Source organism: Phoxinus phoxinus (assembly GCF_949152265.1).
Source record: "Phoxinus phoxinus genome assembly, chromosome: 6".
NCBI lineage: Eukaryota > Metazoa > Chordata > Actinopteri > Cypriniformes > Leuciscidae > Phoxinus > Phoxinus phoxinus.
The window spans coordinates 43,183,714-43,204,043 of NC_136881.1; the positions used below are offsets into that span (position 1 = coordinate 43,183,714).

Genomic DNA, 20,330 nt, shown 5'->3' on the forward strand with positions numbered 1-20,330 from the left:
AAAGCCTGAACCTCGTCATCGTTCCAGCTGTTTTTTTTTATTGTTTTTTTTAATTAAATTCCATATTTGCAGACAGACAACTCTTAATGCATGAAGCCACGAACCGCAATAGATTTTTAAAAATGCCGGTTAAAATAGAATGCTGCGTGGAGTCCTCCAGTCAAAATGCGGAGTGAACACAACCAATCAGCACGTTCAGCGCACAAGTCCCACCCCCGAAAGTTCCTGAACTTTGAAAAAGTACTACCTCGCGAGCAGGGACTTTCGGAGGGGGAAATATTTACCCGGAACTTCATTTAGACCCTGGTTCCTGCGGTGTAAACACACCGAGTACCACCCCAAAGTTCCTGGTTCCTGGGGAAAGTTCCCGCGGTGGAAACGCGGCTTAAGGTGTTTTTGGGGTCCTTGAGATTTTGACATGCCCTGATATTTGTATTTTTTTCAGTTGCTTATAAACATATTAATGGCAAAGGTGTAATCACACTCTATTTAGCACGAACATGACTATCATAATATGTGAGCAACATGTATGTACATGTTTGCATTTTTGAGAGAATATTATTTATGCGTGGTTATTCAAAAAACTCAAACTTAAATGTTCTGATATAAGACCACAAACGACCAACTTCACATATTCCCACAATACTTTTGACTAATGGATCTTGTCGGCTAGAGTATTTACTTCAAAATTATCTGAAAATCATCCGGGCTAATCGTTCACATTAAACAATAGATTGATTTAAATTTTGTAAGACACTTTTTGTTTGGAAAGGCAATATGCAGGTGGGCGTGAATGATCCAACAAGGTCATGAATAATGTCTTCATTCACACCTGGAGACAAAGAAGACCTGCTAATGCTGCATACTAATGAGCCTTAGGTGTCACTGAGCCACAACAAAGATTGCAAAGACAACACACACACACACACACACACACACACACACACACACACACACACACACATATATATATATATATATATATATATACATACACACACACATCTACAGAATTGGTTCAGAGTTGGAAACATCTTGAAAAAAAAGTGTATTTTTCCACAAACTGTGTAGGCCTATGCTTGCAAATTGTATAATATCCAAGGTAAACATTTCTAGTAATTGTGCAGTTAATTCTCATTCGTATTTTCAGAAAGTTTTGGATTATGTAGGCTATCCTCTCCCCAAATTTGTCACTAATAAAACACAAAAATAATTTAAAGAGAAAAGGCTTATATTGACCTTTTAAGATTTTGTTTGCACCTTGTAAATTAGGTTTTGATGTGGCAGTACAAACTTTATAATCTATCCAAAACGAAATGTTGTCTTTCATATTTCGTCTGTAACATATCGTCTTTTATAATATAGCCTATATTAGGGCATAAATGTTAATTTGCAGTTTAATATGTTGCTTATACAAAGACATTTTATTTCAACGTATTCAGTCGATTTTTACTCATCTCAGTAGGCAATAGATATTTCATTCACACACACAGACATGCGCGAGCTGTAGGCTAGTAAACAAACGCATGCATATGTGCCGTTCATTCATTCAAACACAGAAACGCGATTCAAATTTAAACAGTCTTTTGCGGATTACAGACACCATTTCATATCGCGATTAGAACAAAGCACTTACTGATGATCTACAGCTGGATCCATTGTTAGGCTACTCCAGCACGTTTGAGGTAAAATTTCCAGGATTATCACGATATTATTATTCCTCACTACAGTGCGTTTTCCAGCTGTTGTGGGCATTGACTGGTTTGCATTGCATGTGTTGCTTCAGATAATCTGCGTTTGAATAGCGGCGCTCTCTCGATGGGCGTGTCACATTAGCAGAGTAATGAGCTGCCAGAATGATAATGAGCATGGCTGATCTCTCGCTCTTTTTATATAGATTACATAAACAGAGAATATTTGTTTTAGTTTTGAATTAGATAATTTAAAACTACACACTTAAATGATTATAGAGATATATAGCTCATGTCTGAGTGAATAGTATTCGCTGAGATTTGTATAAATTTAGAGACGTGCTTCAGAAAAAAAGTTCACGGAGACGGAGAGGCAGAAAGCACTCCGTTTACTTTCTTTATTTTACAAAAGCACAATGTTTTATTTCGATTGTAAGTGGACACATAAAAAAGTAGACATTTAACAGCTTATTTTTTCATATTTCTTAAGTCTGTATGACCAAAACCGACGGAGTATTTTAGGTCTATTTTGCTGCTATGTAAAAAAAAAACGCGCCCACGCGTTTGCCGACCTCAGAGGGTTAACACACTTTTGTAGAAAGATGTGGGAAGAGCGTCAAGGGCGCAAGTCGATGTTTTAAGGTGCTGTGCGGTTTCTTCTAAAATTTTGCCATCAATTTCTTTGAAATCAGACTTTCTCTAAAAACTACTTTCTCAGGTTGTGGTCTGATCTGTCTGACCCCAGTGCAACTCAAGGATGTGCTGATCACCTTTCTGATATTATTAATTTTCTCAGAGAAGAAAGAAGCGAACTCACTGCACTTGCTGTCTGAGAGCATTTCACTGGGAATCTGGTTTGGGGGGTTTGTTAATCTCTCAACAGTAGCAAAAAGATACTGTATGTTGTGTGTTGTTTAAGTTGCTGTTTATAATATTTGAGAAGAAAGTCTGTCTAGCTTTGCCTAGTTCCATATTGAAAGCATGGATGGTGTCTTTGTAGATGTTATAATGGACTACAAGTTTTGTCTTCCGCCACATGCGCTCTGCTTTACAAAGGAAGATATTTAGAAGAATGTCAGTAACCAGACAGTGGTTGTTTCCCATTGACTTCCATAGTATATTTTTTCCTACTATGGAAGTCAATGGGAACCAAAAACTGTCTGGTTACTGACATTCTTCTAAATATCTTCCTTTGTGTTCAGCAGAGGAAAGAAATTCATACAGTTTGAAACAACTTAAGGGTGAGTATATGATGACAGAATTTTCACTTTAAAAGTGAACTAATCCTTTAAGTTAATGAGATAATTACCGATAAGTGATCAATTGAGTGACGATTAAGCATTATTGAAGACATCTGATGTTAACAAGCAGAATCACTGAAAGAGAAAAACACAACATTATGGGGTTATCAGTGTTTGGTTTAGTTTGGCTCTTGGCCCTTTAAATTATTAAAGGATAATTCCGGTATTTAACACCTTGAGTCTATATTGTAGTTTGTTTTGGATGAACAAGAGTGGTGGACAAATTTTTTTTGACAATGGTTCCTCTCTCGAGTTTTTGACTATAAAAGAATTGGCCATGGACCCATTTAAAGGAACACTCCGACTTTTGGGGACTTTAGCCTATTCAACTTATCCCCCAGAGTTAGATAAGTCCATACATACCTTTTTCATCTCCGTGCGTGCTATAAGTCTGTTTGACGCACCCACCGCTAGCCTAGCTTAGCACAAAGACTGGATGTAAATGGTTGCAGCTAGCATACTAATCCAAATAAGTGACAAAATAACGCAAACATTTTCCTATTTACATGTTGTGATTTGTATAGTCACAGAGTGTACAAAAAACAAAGTCACATGAGACACAGACATATTTTAACCGTATAAATACTGGGAACTAACCCTAACCCTAACCCAACAGAGGAGAGCGGAAGTGGAAGAGCTCGTCCGCGCTGAGTATGGGGCGCGCCATGACTTGGTGAGCTCGTCATGTACCTCAGGGAAGAACGGCGCTAGTTTGTGACAGCCAGAGACAGCCCGAGTGCATGTACGTAAGCGAGCCTGCTGGCGCCCGGGCAAAAACCATCCGTCCAATCGGCTCTTAACAGGCTCCTCGGGTCCTACGCAATACGAAGTGACTGTTCTCGAAAGGGAACTTCTCTGTTTTAAGCATATCGTTGTCGTGTAAATGTACCCTAAGTGTGGACTCATATAAACACTGAGCAGTGTTAATTTAACACTGGGGATTTTGCTGTGCATTTATTATCTTTTATAATGGCACATCATAGTAAGAATTTGGGTAAAAATGTAGTTGTGTTCCTAAATCAGCTGGTGGAAATATTAGTTACTGTGAACCGATGTGTTGAAAACACTGTATCATGAGCTGCATCACAATTTCACATCTATCTTGATCAATATTTAAGCTCTAGAAGTTATAGAAAAATATAGACAGATATTATAGATTTTCATGATGGTAAGTGCATGATTCATTAAATCTATTTGTGTTCATTTTAAGTTAGACATTTAAATACCTTTTTTTCAGATGTGAATGGAGGTTCATCTACTGATGAAGAAACGACCTCGACATCAAAAGAGCAGCTGAAGGTCAAGAGTTTCTCCTGCGCTACCTGTGGGAAAACATTGAGCTCACAGGGACATTTAGCGAGACATGTGAGAACACACACAGAACAGAAAGACTTCTCCTGCAAGAGATGCAACATCAGCTTTCCGACCTTAGAAGAGAAGAGACGTCATTCAAAAGAGCACAGCGTGAAGAAGGCGTTTCGCTGTGAACAGTGCGGGAAGGATTTTTTCACCACTCCATCTAATATGACACTTCATATGAAGACACACACTGATGAAAAGTCTTTCCACTGCAGTGAGTGCGACAAGTATTTCCTCACCAAAGGGAATCTTAATGTTCATAAGCGAATTCACACAGGCGAAAGGCCGTACAAGTGTCCTCACTGCGATAGAAGATTCATGTACGGATCCCATTTGAAGAAGCATGTGCGCGTTCACACCAACGAGAGGCCGTACCAGTGCAGTGAATGTGGGAAAACCTTCACAAACTCAACCTGTCTAAAGTCACACCATAAAACGCACTCTGGGGAGAAACCGTATCAGTGTTCACACTGCGATAAACGATTCCGTAACAAATTTTATTTGATTTGCCATGAGAGGACTCACACCGGAGAGAAACCGTACCTGTGCTCCTACTGCGGGAAGAGCTTCTTTAGTCTGGCTCATTTTGGACCTCATCTGAGAGTTCACACTGGAGAAAGACCGTATCACTGTGGCGTTTGTGGGAAGAGTTTCAGTAAACATGGTACCTTCAAAAATCATCAGAGAATACATACAGGAGAAAGACCGTATAAGTGTTCTCAGTGTGACAAGACGTTTGCTCGATCGGACGTCCTGAAGACTCATGAGCGAGTTCATACAGGAGAGAAGCCTTACCTCTGCTCCATCTGCGACGAGAGATTCGCTTATTTAGGCAGTTTTCAGACCCACCAGAAGAAACACACTAAAGATCAAACTGCTCCAGAATCATCATAGTGTCTTTTCATCAGTAAATCTGGATAAAAGACTCATTCAGCTCATCCTGAAACTGCACATTGAGCTCTTTCTGCCAGTAGGGGGCAGTGTCACATTGAGCTTGTGGATTGAGAGACTAGAGATGGATTGAACCAAACTCTGTATATGAAGTTGTGTTGGACAGAATTGAACAATGATTTAAGTTGACAGATTGATTGAACTCGACATATTAAAAAGCCTCAAAATAGTATCTATGAGTTCCTGGATTTCATAACACTACGGTTGGGAATCGTAATAAATTTTCCGGTTCCGCCAAACGATTCCGGTTTCAGTTCCCATCAATAAAAATTATTAAAACAACTAATAAAAAATAGTAGTGAGTAATAGTAGTAGTTTTCGGAACCGAAACTTAGGAATTGTGCACGGTTCCGGTATTTCTCAAAAACATGTTTTAAGTGTTGAAAGCGGCTCAATGATGATTATAAGGCAGTTGCACCAGTCTTTCCAGTGTTGGATGGTTTTCATTGGGATACTTTTGTTTAATCAAGAAAGAGCCATGGTTTTCCTTTCACACAATGTTATTAATTTTCAATTGCATGTGTTTTCCCAGAGCATTTGTGCCACCTTGTTAGGTAAGATAGCTGCAAAGAAATGAATCCTCTGGATGGAAAACATTTTGTGGCAGCTAACTTCTCTTTAAATAGCCTGACTACGTCAGACTTCGTTCTTCCGCTCAATTTCATTTCGCTTCTGTACTTAGTCTGAGACATCGACATGTCTCTCAGTTTTCCTCCGGCCTGAAAACAGCCGGCCAATCAACGAACAGAGGGAGGGCTGAGAGCCGTGACGTAGACGCTAAGTGCCGTGTTTGAGATTGGGGAAATCGAAAATGACCGCGGATATGGAGACAAGGGATGCAATTCGCTCTGTTGTGGAGAATATACCCGGCATTTCCAAACTGAAGGACAAACAAGAAGAGTGTTAGGGAAAACATTTTGAATGGAGGTGATGTCGTGGCCCTACTCCCGACAGGTTTTGGTAAAAGTTTAATGTATCAAATATTGCCGATCGTCAGCGAGAAACTGGGGAGGCCAAAGGCCGGCAAGGCGATATATACTCCGGTATTTCTCTCGATGGTTTCGTTTTTGCATTATTTATAATGTGTTTACAGTGGCAGTTCGATGCTGCTGAGCTGGCGCATAACAAACGTCATAACCAAACGTTATGTGATTGGCTTACGGCCCCCTACTAACTCTACAAACATGACAGTACCACATCAGGGCAAGAAATGATTTACCTCAGTTCATGTTTAGAGAGCTGAACTGATTCAGGCACAGAAATGCAATAATACATGATACGGAAACGTTAGGAAATCAAGTGGTGCTGTGAACATGACAAATCAAGAACAAAAACAACAGCTAAGCCTCGCTTACTTACATCGTGGTCATCAATTGAACAATTTTACTTTTACCATAGAAAGAAACATAAACAGTGTTCTAGCTGATGGTTTTGGCTGTATTTTCACGTTCATCGCTGCACCACAGGAATTCAAGCTTATTTTTGATTGAGAAAACGACGGAGAGAGTTTGCTGTAAACACAATATACTGACCAGCATTTCTCACTGAAGCCTGTAGGAGTCGCCGTGGCGCTCTTCAGTCCGCCGGTAAAGCCACTGAAGAAGAGGAAGCCTGGCGCGCTGAGACTGAGGTATGTTTTTAACTGTTTGTGTGATTGTTGATTTTCTGTCTCTGTAGTGTTTTAATGAGCTTTAAATGAACAACTACTTTGCATTTATCATTAAAAAACGAATTAACCATGATTTTACCACAGTAACCAGTAGCTAAAGGGTATTTGTAATAGTCTAAGTATATTTATAAACACATTTACCTTTCCTTCTAACTACAGCTGTGTTTTAACTGTGGTATTTGTAATAAAACCATAGTCAAAATGTTTAATTTTCAATGCTGGACACTTAAATGACGCTTAGAAACAAGCATCACATTATCATGTTTAATTTCTGAAATCTGCATTTAACTCCAGCAGTTTTAGATCATGATAATGTACTATTCCTACGATAATGAATTTAAGCATAATCACGTCTAAACATAACTTGAACTTGAACTTATTCTGTTCGTCATTTTGAGTTTAAATCAGTGTTAGTTCATTATGCGTCTTACAGTAATAATGATGATGGTTGTCTTCAGATGTTGACCATGAGAGAGCAGATGGATGTGATCTGCTGTAAATCAGTAGGAACGGATCTGTCCATGCTGGATATTGAGGATTTCATCACTGAAATCTGTCAGCTGAAGAAAGAGGTGGCGTCACTGGAGGCAAAGCTGAGAGAAAGAGGAGACAAACCCAACAGAGAGGTTTGAGCAGCTCATCATTTCATCCTTCAGCTCAATCAAACCAAAGTTGTGTTAGCTTCTTACTTCTTATGCTCATCTCAAATTAAGTTAACAGCGAAATGTGCAAACAAATCACCAGTATAACCGCTAGAGATAACTGCTGAGTAATGAGGCTAATATCAACAGGTTGTTATTTATTTGTGTTGATCTATGATGTGTTTGTCAGGATCTGGAGAAGGTTTCAGTGTGTGTGACTGATGGGACAGAAGCTCAGGATTCAGTCTGGAGATCCAGAGACACACAGGACTCAGAGCTCAGCCTCACTTTACTGTGTTATACTGACGCTCAGGATCATGGATCCGCTGATCAAACCTCTGACTGTAACGCTGGAGAACAGCAGATGAAGATGTGCTCCGTCAAACTGGAGGACTGCAGGAACCTGATCGAGAGACGAGGAGAAGAAACCACAGCAGAGGAACAACAACAGAGCCATGAGGAGGAGGAGGAGGAGGATGAAGATGTTCAGAATGAGGATGATGAAGAAAATGAGGATGAGAATAATCGAAGTGATGATGATTTTATTCCTTCAGGTATGTATCTTCCACACAGCAAAATCCCCAGTGTTAAATGTTTATATAATTCACACTCAGAGTGTTATAAGGTTAAAGGATTAGTTCACTTTTAAAATGAAAATTCTGTCATCATATACTCACCCTTAAGTTGTTTCAAACCTGTATGAATTTCTTTCCTCTGCTGAACACAAAGGCAAGGCAAGGCAAGTTTATTTATATAGCACATTTCATACACAGTGGTAATTCAAAGTGCTTTACATAGAAGAAATTAAAATAACTACATAAATAAGAAAAGAAATAAGAATAATTAAAACAGTTTAGAAAATAAAATACAGTGCAAACAGTCGGACGAACAGTGGCACAGTGCTCATTCAGTAAATGCAAAGCTAAACAGTGGTAATTCAAAGTGCTTTACATAGAAGAAATTAAAATAATCAAAAGAAATAAGAATAATTAAGAGATGGAAGTGATTGAGCAGGGTTGCGGTGCCACTGGACCTACAATCCAGGGACGTCCTCTGCTGGGGTTGCCCAATGGGCCCACAGAGCACGTTTCACTTTTGCTGTTTTAAACAAACAGCGAACCTCTATACTCTCCATAGTATAGCTAATCTTCACTTGCCTCGTCGGAGTGAAGCTCTCCCGTTCCCCTTCAAAATCTCTTCCAATCAGACAGCCTTAAAAATTAATAAAATCTTCCTGAATCACAGTTTGGAAAATAAAAAAATAATAAAATACAGTGCAAACAGTCAGACGTATTTTACATCAACCGGTAGCTATTATAGATCTTTCTTTTTAAATTATCTTCTTTCGACTTACATCTATCAACTTTCTTTTCTCTTTCAATCTCCGTACGACTTCCATCTATCAACTTTCTTTTCTCTTTCAATCTTTCGACTATCAACTTTCTTTTCTCTTTCAATCTCCGTACGACTTCCATCTATCAACTTTCTTTTCTCTTTCAATCTTTCGACTATCAACTTTCTTTTCTCTTTCAATCTTCTTACGACTTCCATCTATCAACTTTCTTTTCTCTTTCAATCTTCTTACGACTTACCATCTATCAACTTTCTTTTCGACTTCCATCTATCAACTTAATTTTCTCTTTCATTTACTTGCACATTCTTTTCTTTAATATCGTCATTCAAATACTGTTCTACGAACAGTGACACAGTGCTCATTCAGTAAATGCAAAGCTTAACAGATGTGTTTTGAGTCTGGATGTGAATATGGCTACTGTAGGAGCACACCTGATCTCTTCTGGAAGCTGGTTCCAGCTGCGGCTGGCATAATAGCTAAAAGCGGACTCTCCTTGCTTTGAGTGAACCCTTGGTATTTCTAGTTGATGTGATCCTAATGATCTGAGTGATCTGTTGGGTTTATATTCAGTGAGCATATCTGCAATGTATTGAGGTCCTAGGCCATTAAATGATTTATATACCAGTAATAATACTTCAAAATCAATCCTAAATGTGACTGGGAGCCAGTGTAAAGACCTGAGGACTGGTGTGATGTGTTCAAATTTTCTGGTTCTGCTCAGAATCCTGGCAGCCGCGTTCTGTACGAGCTGCAACTGTCTTATGGTCTTTTTGGGAAGGCCAGTAAGGAGTCCATTACAATAATCCACCCTGCTGGTGATGAAAGCATGCACAAGTTTTTCTAAGTCCTGACTGGAAACAAAGCATCTAATTCTTGCAATATTTTTCAGATGATAGTATGCTGATTTAGTTATTGCTTTGACATGACTACTGAAGCTAAGGTCTGACTCTAGGGACACACCAAGATTCCTGACTTGATTTTTAGTTGTTTGACCTCTAGAGTGAAGGCATGCATTCACCTTGAGAACTTCATCTTTGTTTCCAAACGCAATGACTTCAGTTTTGTCTTTGTTTAACTGAAGAAAGTTTTGGCACATCCAACTGTTTACTTCATCAATGCATTGGAACAGGGAGTCAATGGGGCTGTAATCGTTAGGCGATAGGGCTAAGTAGATCTGTGTGTCGTCTGCATAGCTGTGGTAAGAGATTTGGTTCTTTCTCATTATTTGGCTCATTGGGAGCATGTACAGGTTGAATAGGAGTGGCCCGAGTATTGAGCCTTGAGGAACTCTGCATGTCATGGATGTCCACTCAGACTTATGGTCTCCTATACTCCATAATAACCTCTCGCTTCTAAGTATGACCTGAACCATTTTAGGACTATCCCAGAAAGCCCCACCCAGTTGTCCAGCCTGTCAAGAAGTATGTTGTGATCAACAGTGTCAAAAGCAGCACTGAGGTCGAGTAGTACCAGCACTGATAATTTGCCTGTATCAGTGTTTAAGCGAATATCGTTAATTATCTTTATGAGCGCTGTCTCTGTGCTGTGATGCGATCGGAAACCAGATTGAAAATTGTCAAAGTATCCATTCGAGCTTAAGAATTTGTTCAGCTGATTGAAAACAACTTTTTCAATGATCTTGCCAATGAAAGGAAGATTTGAGATCGGTCTATAATTGCTTAATATAGTCTTATCCAGATTGCTCTTTTTCAGGAGGGGTTTGACAACTGCAGTTTTCAGGGAGTTTGGAAAAGTTCCAGAGAGAAGTGAGGCATTTACCACTTCTAGGAGATCTGCTTCTAAGCTGTTTAACACACTTTTGAAGAAAGATGTGGGAAGAGCGTCAAGGGCGCAAGTCGATGTTTTAAGGTGCTGTACGGTTTCTTCTAAAATTTTGCCATCAATTTCTTTGAAATCAGACATAGTAACTACTTTCTCAGGTTGTGGTCTGATCTGTCTGACCCCAGTGCAACTCAAGGATGTGCTGATCACCTTTCTGATATTATTGATTTTCTCAGAGAAGAAAGAAGCGAACTCACCGCACTTGCTGTCTGAGAGCATTTCACTGGGAATCTGGTTTGGGGGGTTTGTTAATCTCTCAACAGTAGCAAAAAGATACTGTATGTTGTGTGTTGTTTAAGTTGCTGTTTATAATATTTGAGAAGAAAGTCTGTCTAGCTTTGCCTAGTTCCATATTGAAAGCATGGATGGTGTCTTTGTAGATGTTATAATGGACTACAAGTTTTGTCTTCCGCCACATGCGCTCTGCTTTACAAAGGAAGATATTTAGAAGAATGTCAGTAACCAGACAGTGGTTGTTTCCCATTGACTTCCATAGTATATTTTTTTCCTACTATGGAAGTCAATGGGAACCAAAAACTGTCTGGTTACTGACATTCTTCTAAATATCTTCCTTTGTGTTCAGCAGAGGAAAGAAATTCATACAGTTTGAAACAACTTAAGGGTGAGTATATGATGACAGAATTTTCACTTTAAAAGTGAACTAATCCTTTAAGTTAATGAGATAATTACCGATAAGTGATCAATTGAGTGACGATTGAGCATTATTGAAGACATCTGATGTTAACAACCAGAATCACTGAAGGAGAAAAACACAACATTATGGGGTTATCAGTGTTTGGTTTAGTTGGGCTCTTGGCCCTTTAAATTATTAACTTTATTTGGTTTTGTTTGGCTGCTGTGAGTTATAACAGCCAGATGAACAAAGAGAAAATGTGATCTGATGGTGTTGGTTGTGTTTTAACATATTTTTTTTCACCTGAATCCCTGAACTCATTTTGAGCCCAATTTTCGAGTTAGGTTTACTTCATTGATGTAATGATACCAAAACTTAGTCTTTATTTAGACACACAGACATCAAGAATCAGCCTGTGAATCTCAACAATTGTGAAAATAATAAAGCATGTTGCAGTGCATTCTGGGTGCCACAAATCAAAACTCATTCATAGCTCCTATTATGCATTGCTGCATGAATAAATAGTGAGATTAATTGTCTTAGTAATTGCCTTTATTCTTATTATTTTATTTTATTTCTACTGTTTTCATGTGACTTTTTAGTAGCTTGTTTTCTAATGTTCAGAGTTGATTTGTTTATCTGAATATGCTGTTTGTCACCAGTGATGAGATTCAAACGTTAATTCTTGATGTCTGTGTGTGCCAGGGCTAAAACTGATAATGTTCAAATATAACCAACACCTTCAGATCACCTTTTTCTCTTCAGATTTTGTTTGGCGGTTATAATTGAGTTATAAAAGCCAGAAGAACAAAGTGAAAAATTTTAGTTAATGAAAATGGTCCACATCTAAACAACAGAAACGCGAATCTCTGTAGACGATGACTTCATGCACATGCGTATTATGTGTTTAATCTATAGTGTTTCATCGCCATCTAGTGGCCTGGCAGCAGAATACAGCGTTTTCAGCCGTTTTCGCGGATCCGTGTGAATGGGGATTGTTTTGACAATGGTGTCGCCTGTACATGCGAACCTCGAAGGAAAAACATACTCGGTTACTATCGGAACCTCTGTTCCCTGAGAGTAGGGACGAGTATTGCGTAGCTAATACGGAGTGGGGATACTCCTTTCCTCGAGAATATTGAAGCCTATAATTTAAAATGCAGAGCAGCTGCACAGCAATACCAATAGAGCATCTAGCTCGCCCATTGGCTGTGCTGAGGCAACTGCACATCCTATGGCGAGGCAGCTCAGGCGTGCAAACCAATCAGGCAGCTTGGCGCCAAGCACGTCAGAGCCCGCCAGAATGGGCGTGGCTTATAGCTATAAAAGCCCATCTATTTCGCCATAGCATCAGGTTAAATCGACTGAACCGAACACACCGGACAGATTGCAATGGTGCGGCAGGCTACGCAATTCTCGTTCCCTACTCTCAGGGAACCGAGGTTACGATAGTAACAGAGTACCTTCGCTTTTGAGAACGGTCACTTCGTAGTGGGTAGCTAATATGCAGTGGGGACGCAATGTAAAACTATGCACCATTAACAATTGACTACGTCCTGCACCAAAGCCCAGGGCATAGCCCGGGCCTCCTAGTAAGGCACGAGCCACTAATAAATCCCAGACAGGATATCTCAATGGAACCAGACCTAAGTCGGGTCTTATGAAATATAAGGATGGAAGGACCCCTAAGGGCCAATACCACCCGAATATATTACCTCATAGGACAATTTTTGCTTATGTACAGTAATCATGTTTAGACTGACCAGACCGCATCCCTCGGGTCAAACCATTACACAGAGAGGACTCTAGTCTGTAAACAGGGTACCTCCATATTATAAAACCTGATAAATGTGGACCAGCCGGCCGCTGCACATATGTTTTCAATGGGTACACCACTGAATCAGGCCCACGAAGAGGCCATGCCTCTTGTGGAATGGGCTCCAGCGCCTATGGGACATTCTCGTCCTACTGAGACGTAATCCAGAGAAATAGCTTTGTGACCGGAAAACACTTGGTGCGGCCGCCGAAGCACACAAAGAGCTGTTCTGACTGTCTGAACGGTGCAGAACGCTCCAGGTAGATTTTGAGAGCTCTGACAGGACAGAGCATATTAGCTACCTCGTCATCAACTGAGGGGGGAAGTACCGCTAATGTGATGACCTGCGCTCTAAACGGAGTTGAGAGCACCTACATAGCCGTGTCTCAGTCTGAGGGTGACTCTGGAATCACTGACCCCAAACTCCATGCAGGAAGGGCTCATGGAGAGCGCCTGCAAATCACCCACTCGCTTAATGCCAGTGCCAGCAGAAGAGCAGGTTTTAGCGAGAGTGGCTTTAAGGTCAGCTGACTGAAGCGGCTCAAATGGTGGGCCTTTCAGGGCTCCAAGAACCTTTGGTAAGGTCCCATGCTGGTATAGGAGGCGAGGAGGGTTCATCCTTCTGGCCCCCTTTAGAAAGTGAACAATGAGGTCGCTTCTCCATAGTGATTGGTCAGTGGTAGGCTGCTATGGCTGCCACATACACCTTGAGCGTGGAGGGGGTGCGTCCCACGTCCAAAAGCTCTTGAAGGAATGTGTACCGCTGGTACCTCCCATGAATGCGGTTCAAGGTACCGAGCTGTGCACCAGCTGGTGAAGACCGACCACTAAAGATCATAGAGGCGTCTAGTAGACAGCGCTCTAGCCTCAGTGATTGTGTTTAGGACTCTCTCTGGGAGGTTCCAGGATACCCGTTGAGCATGCAGCCAGAAGGCCGGAAGCGGAATAGGCGCGTCCAGCGAGGGCTGAAGTGTTTCAGCAGGGCTTGGACGGGTGAACCGCTCTAGTTCTCCATCCAGCAGCAGTGGGCGAGCCTCCTCTTCAAAAGGAGGCGGTTTCTCGTATCCCTTTTCCGTGGCGCCGTCAACAGAGGAGAGCGGAAGTGGAAGAGCTTGTTCGCGCAGAGTATGGGGCGCGCCATGACTTGGTGAGCTTGTCATGTACCTCAGGGAAGAACGGCGCTAGTTTGTGACAGCCAGAGACAGCCATGTGCATGGACGTAAGCGAGCCTGCTGGCGCCCGGGCAAAAACCATCCGTCCAATTGGCTCTTAACAGGCTCCTCGGGTCCTACGCAATACAAAGTGACCGTTCTCGAAAGGGATCTTCTCCGTTTTAAGCATATCGTTGTTGTGTAAATATACCCTAAGTGTGGACTCATATAAACACTGAGCAGTGTTAATTTAACACTGGGGATTTTGCTGTGCATTTATTATCTTTTATAATGGCAAATCATAGTAAGAATTTGGGTAAAAATGTAGTTGTGTTCCTAAATCAGCAGGTGGAGACATTAGTTACTGTGAACCGATGTGTTGAAAACACTGTATCATGAGCTGCATCACAATTTCACATCTATCTTGATCAATATTTAACCCTCTGGGGACCAAAAACGCGCCGGCGCATTTTGCTCGTGGTTTTTTTTAGCAATGCAAAATAAACTCAAAATGCTCTGTTAATTTTGATATTTCATTTTCGTGTTATACATCAATCGATCCTGTTCAGTTTTAAAAAAAAATCTGTATACTCACAATAAAAATAAAGTGTTTTGCTTTTTGCCAAATAAAGAAAAATTAACATGATGCGAGTTCTGCACTCTCTCTGTCAATGAACTCCAATTTGAAACACGTTAGAAAATGATCTGTAACTCCGCGAAACTGCAGTCAAACAGGCAAACATACCCACGGGCATAAAGCTTGAGATCGCATCTTTCAAATGAAGTAATTTATATAAAAAACAAATATTCTCAGCTTCTGTAATCTGTATGAAAAGAGAGCGATTCCAGTCGAGCTCATTACGAGCTCAATGACTTTAATTCGTTCACGCCTACTCACGGAGCGCGCTATTCACAAGATAATGTGTTAAGCCATCTATGCAAAACAGGTAAACGCCCCCAAGCAAATGCTTTAAGTTTTATCATTCAGTCACCTGCGCGTTGGGAAGATGGCACGATACAATAATATTCTTCAACCTTTTTAAAAGGTAGCTTCATCACTACCTGCGCCTGCAACTCGGAGTGCGCTTAGCAACAAATTGAGAAATCAGAAAGAGTAAGTACATATTTACCCACTATTATTACAGATATTTTACAGATATTTTCAAAAATTAAAATGGAAAACATGTCGACTTTACTGGTTTTCTAAGGCCAAATTAGAACCTGGAATTGATATTTTTCCCGCAGTGCTGAATGAGAAGAGCCATTAATATTATTAATAAACTATTGTTTTCTAACTCGGCTAAAAACATCTCCATCTCCGCTGTTAAGCAGATGCTCTTTTAGAGAGAAATGCTCCTTTCATACGCATTACATAATCAGAATGTATTAGCTTTCGATTCGAATTTGTTCGTTTTAAAGTGGACATTTAAGCTTTATTTAGTTTCTTATTTATTTAATATATTTAGTTTCAGTTCTCGCGCTCCAATTCATGGAGATCATGAAAGCGCCCCTGATTGTTTTATTTTATTTTACAAAAGCACAACGTTTTCTTGTTATTGTGAGTTTACACAATTAAAAGTAGTTGCAAATAATGTATTATTATTTTCTGTATGACCAGAAATTATAAGAGTAGGCTATTTTAAGTTGTTTCCACTGTTGATAGGAAAATGCAAGTGTTCGCGTCCGTGGCTCCGTGCCACGCGCTCCACACTCCACACCACAAACCGTTGGATATGCGTCAAAATCTTGTTTATTTGTGATAATCTTAGCCCTGTATTATTATTGTCTAACCCGTATTATGAATGACATTTGACGAATTGCTTTGTTCATTTTTTGGATAAAAGCGTCTCTAAATATGTAGCCTAATAAATGTTATAATAATGATGATTATTATTATTATTTGCGTACACGGACCCCAAACACACCGCATCTTCTAAGTCAGGTGACTGTAAAGCGCAAAAACTGTTTCCATTGCAGTTTTGCTAAATATTCCTTTTTGCACAGTTGGTCGCAAGATCTGTGTGTTTTGTAAAAGGACAGCTTGGTAAAAGGCAGGACACACCTTGGAAATGCCAGACATGTAATGTTCACTTGTGTCTTCAGTTGAACATTTAGTTCCTCCACATAGGGAGTTAAAATAAAACAGATAGACTTGCTTGTTTGACTTGCTGTCAATGTTTCTGTGTCTAAACATTCGATTTCTATTTATAATGGTATAGTGTTTTGTAATACTGTTCGTCCTGGCCATTGTTAACACGGAGCGTGTAAGGCTGGGGAGCGAGCAGGTTAGTAGGTTGCGCGACATACACTTTGCACCATTTAGGATTTTGGACTATGTTGGAACACTAGTTTAGGAGAGTGCCCATCTTGTACGTTTTTTATATAGTTAGTGTAGTTTGGTTAGAGCGTCTTGACGCCGAAGACTTTTCCTTTCTGCATTTTATGTTTGGTAGTTAGTTTAGTTGATTTAACCTTTAGCTAGTTTGTTTTGTTTTATTGATTTGTTTGATTTGGCATCTCTCGTGCTCGCCTTCCCACCTTGGGTTTTCGTAATGTTTAACGTCTTTATTTTGTTTCATTATTATTCATTGTTTGTACATATTGTAAATATTGTTTTCTTCACTCATTCATTTTTGCCCTAGTCTGTGGATTAATAAATCCTTTCGAGCTGAGTGTTGAGTTAGTTTTCTTTTTCTTGCTCTGTCCTGCACATTGAGATACACATACAATTTTTATAAAGTGTTGTTCCTTTATTCCCTAGACAACGTAAAAAGGGACGTAACACCACTCCTGCATAAACCTCTTCTGAAAAAAAAACTGTCTTACAAAGTTTAAATCAATGTATTGGTTTATGTGAACGATTAGGCAGGATGTTTTTCACATCATTTTGAAGCCAGAACTCGAAGCGACAACATCCATTAGTCAAAAGTCTTCGGAACACATATTTAGTATGCGTTTTGTGGTTTCATTTCAGCAACTTTCATTTAAAAAAAATTCAATAACCACGCATAAACATTATTCTCTTAAAAATCCAAACATGTACATACATGTTGCTCACATATTATGGTAGCCCCGTTTGTGCTATATAGAGTGAATTTACACATTTGCCATTAACATGTTTATAAATAACTGAACAAAGCACAAATGTCAGGGCATTTCAAAACATCCCAAGGGCCCCAAAAACACCTTGGTCCCCAGAGGGTTAAGCTCTAGAAGTTATAGAAAAATATAGACAGATATTATAGATTTTCATGATGGTAAGTGCATGATTCATTAAATCTATTTGTGTTCATTTTAAGTTAGACAATTAAATACCTTTTTTTTTCAGATGTGAATGGAGGTTCATCTACTGATGAAGAAACGACCTCGACATCAAAAGAGCAGCTGAAGGTCAAGAGTTTCTCCTGCGCTACCTGTGGGAAAACATTGAGCTCACAGGGACATTTAGCGAGACATGAGAGAAAACACGCAGAACAGAAAGACTTCTCCTGCAAGAGATGCAACATCAGCTTTCCAACCTTAGAAGAGAAGAGACGTCATTCAAAAGAGCACAGCGTGAAGAAGGCGTTTCGCTGTGAACAGTGCGGGAAGGATTTTCTCACCACTCCATCTAATATGACACTTCATATGAAGACACACTGCGAAAAGACTTTCCACTGCAGTGAGTGCGACAAGTATTTCCGCTCCAAACAACATCTTTTAAGTCATAAGCGAATCCACACTGGCGAAAAGACTTTCCACTGCAGCGAGTGCGACAAGTATTTCAGCACCAAAGGGAATCTTGATGCTCATAAGCGAATCCACACGGGCGAAAGGCCGTACAAGTGTCCTCACTGCGATAGAAGATTCATGTATGGATCCCATTTGAAGAAGCATGTGCGCGTTCACACCAACGAGAGGCCGTACCAGTGCAGCGAATGTGGGAAAACATTCACAAACTCAACCTATCTAAAGTCACACCATAAAATGCACTCTGGGGAGAAACCGTATCAGTGTTCACACTGCGATAAACGATTCGGTCACAAATCTTATTTGACTTGCCATGAGAGGACTCACACCGGAGAGAAACCGTACCTGTGCTCCTACTGCGGGAAGAGCTTCTTTAGTCAGGCTCATTTTGGACCTCATCTGAGAGTTCACACTGGAGAAAGACCGTATCACTGTGGTGTTTGTGGGAAGAGTTTCAGTAAACATGGTACCTTAAAAAATCACCAGAGAATACATACAGGAGAAAGACCGTATAAGTGTTCTCAGTGTGACAAGACGTTTGCTCGATCGGACGTCCTGAAGACTCATGAGCGAGTTCATACAGGAGAGAAGCCTTACCGCTGCTCCATCTGCGACGAGAGATTCGCTTATTTAGGCAGTTTTCAGACCCACCAGAAGAAACACACTAAAGATCAAACTGCCCCTGAATCATCATAGTGTCTTTTCATCAGTAAATCTGGATAAAAGACTCATTCAGCTCATCCTGAAACTGCACATTCAGCAGTGTCACATTGCGCTTTCATGTGGTTTGAGAGGGTAGAGATGGATTGAACCAAACTATGTCAATTAAGTTGTTGAACAGAATGGAACAATGATTGTATATTGAACTTGACCTATTAAAAAGCTTAAAAGGAGTTCCTGGATTTCATAACGCTGATAGACATGTTAAGTGTTAAAAGTGGCTCAAGGATGATTGTAAGGCAATTGCACCCTTTTTTCTATTGTTGGGCGTTTTTTTATTGGGTTAAGTTTTATTTAATCAAGAAAGAAAGAGCTATGGCTTTCTTTTCCCACAATGTTATACATTTTCAATTTCATGTGTTTTCCCAGAGCATTTGTGCTACCATGTCAGGTTAAATATTTACTGCAAAGAATTCCATCCCAAAGAGGATTGTGTTTTTGTTTTTTTTTGTTTTTTTGTGGCAGCTAACTTCTCTTTAATGTGCAGGCTGATAGTTTCATTTATTTGGCATATTGGTCTCACGAAAAACAAAAACAAAATTCAACTACAGCTTCTTTTAGCAGTAATACTAACTCTACAAACATGGCAGTAGCTACCACATCAGGGCAAGAAATGATTTACCTCAGTTAGGGCTGGGTGATAAAAAGATAACGATATCTATCGCGATAGACATGTAATCGATATCAATTAAAAAATGTGTTCGATATAACGTTCGATACATTTTTTTTTTTTCTTCGTCGGAAGAAACCAGAGGTTGCGAAGCAAGTTTGTTTGGTTGCATGAACAAGGCACTCACTCTCTGGTAACCTAGCAATGTAGGGAGTGACAAGGGGTCGCACACCGGACGAGAAGCGCAGCGCCGAGCCGCGTCTAGGACAACTCGAGGTATCGCACACCGGACGCACACTTCAGTGTTTCCCACACAGACTAAGGCCATGTCCACACGGACACGGGTATTTTTATAACCGGAGTTTTTCCTCCTGCGTTTTTAAAAAAATCTCCGTCTACATGAAAACGCAAAAACACGCTATCAAGCGCCGTCAAGAGCATTACACACCAGCAGGCGGCGATATAACCCTAACCGTAAAGCCACGTTGGCCAATCAGAAGCCGTCAGCGGCGCACAATCTGACGTCAAACACAGCGGATAACGGTGCACACTTTGACGTCGCAAGGCAAAAACTCCGGTTTTACTGTCTACACGACAACACTGCAACCGGCGTTTCTGAAAATCCTCACCCTGGCAGGGGTTTTCAAAAATGTTCGGTTTCAGTGACCTGATACTGCGTTTCCGTGTGGACGAACGGGTGAACCGCGTAAAAAAAAAAGAAAAAAAGTCACGGTTATAAAAATACCCGTGTTCGTGTGGACAAGGCCTAATTTGTGGCGGACTCAGAATCAACACTGGCCGCCACATATTGTGTTTTTTGGCGGCCGCCAAAGCGAATTTTTATCCCACCAAAGAAAGCCTT

The 20,330-nt window shown here is 40.3% G+C and overlaps 1 protein-coding gene across 2 annotated transcripts in view; it reads left to right on the forward strand.

The window, feature by feature from the left end:
* The window catches only part of LOC307001057 (uncharacterized protein), a 38,227-nt gene that overhangs the window by 6,576 nt on the left and 11,321 nt on the right, over positions 1-20,330 (forward strand). For both annotated transcript variants that reach the window (XM_079617162.1, XM_079617161.1), the window contains exons 4-6: positions 6,853-6,932; positions 7,430-7,597; positions 7,803-8,166. In XM_079617162.1, coding sequence (XP_079473288.1) covers positions 6,853-6,932; positions 7,430-7,597; positions 7,803-8,166 — 612 coding nt within the window. The remainder of the gene's footprint in view (positions 1-6,852; positions 6,933-7,429; positions 7,598-7,802; positions 8,167-20,330) is intronic.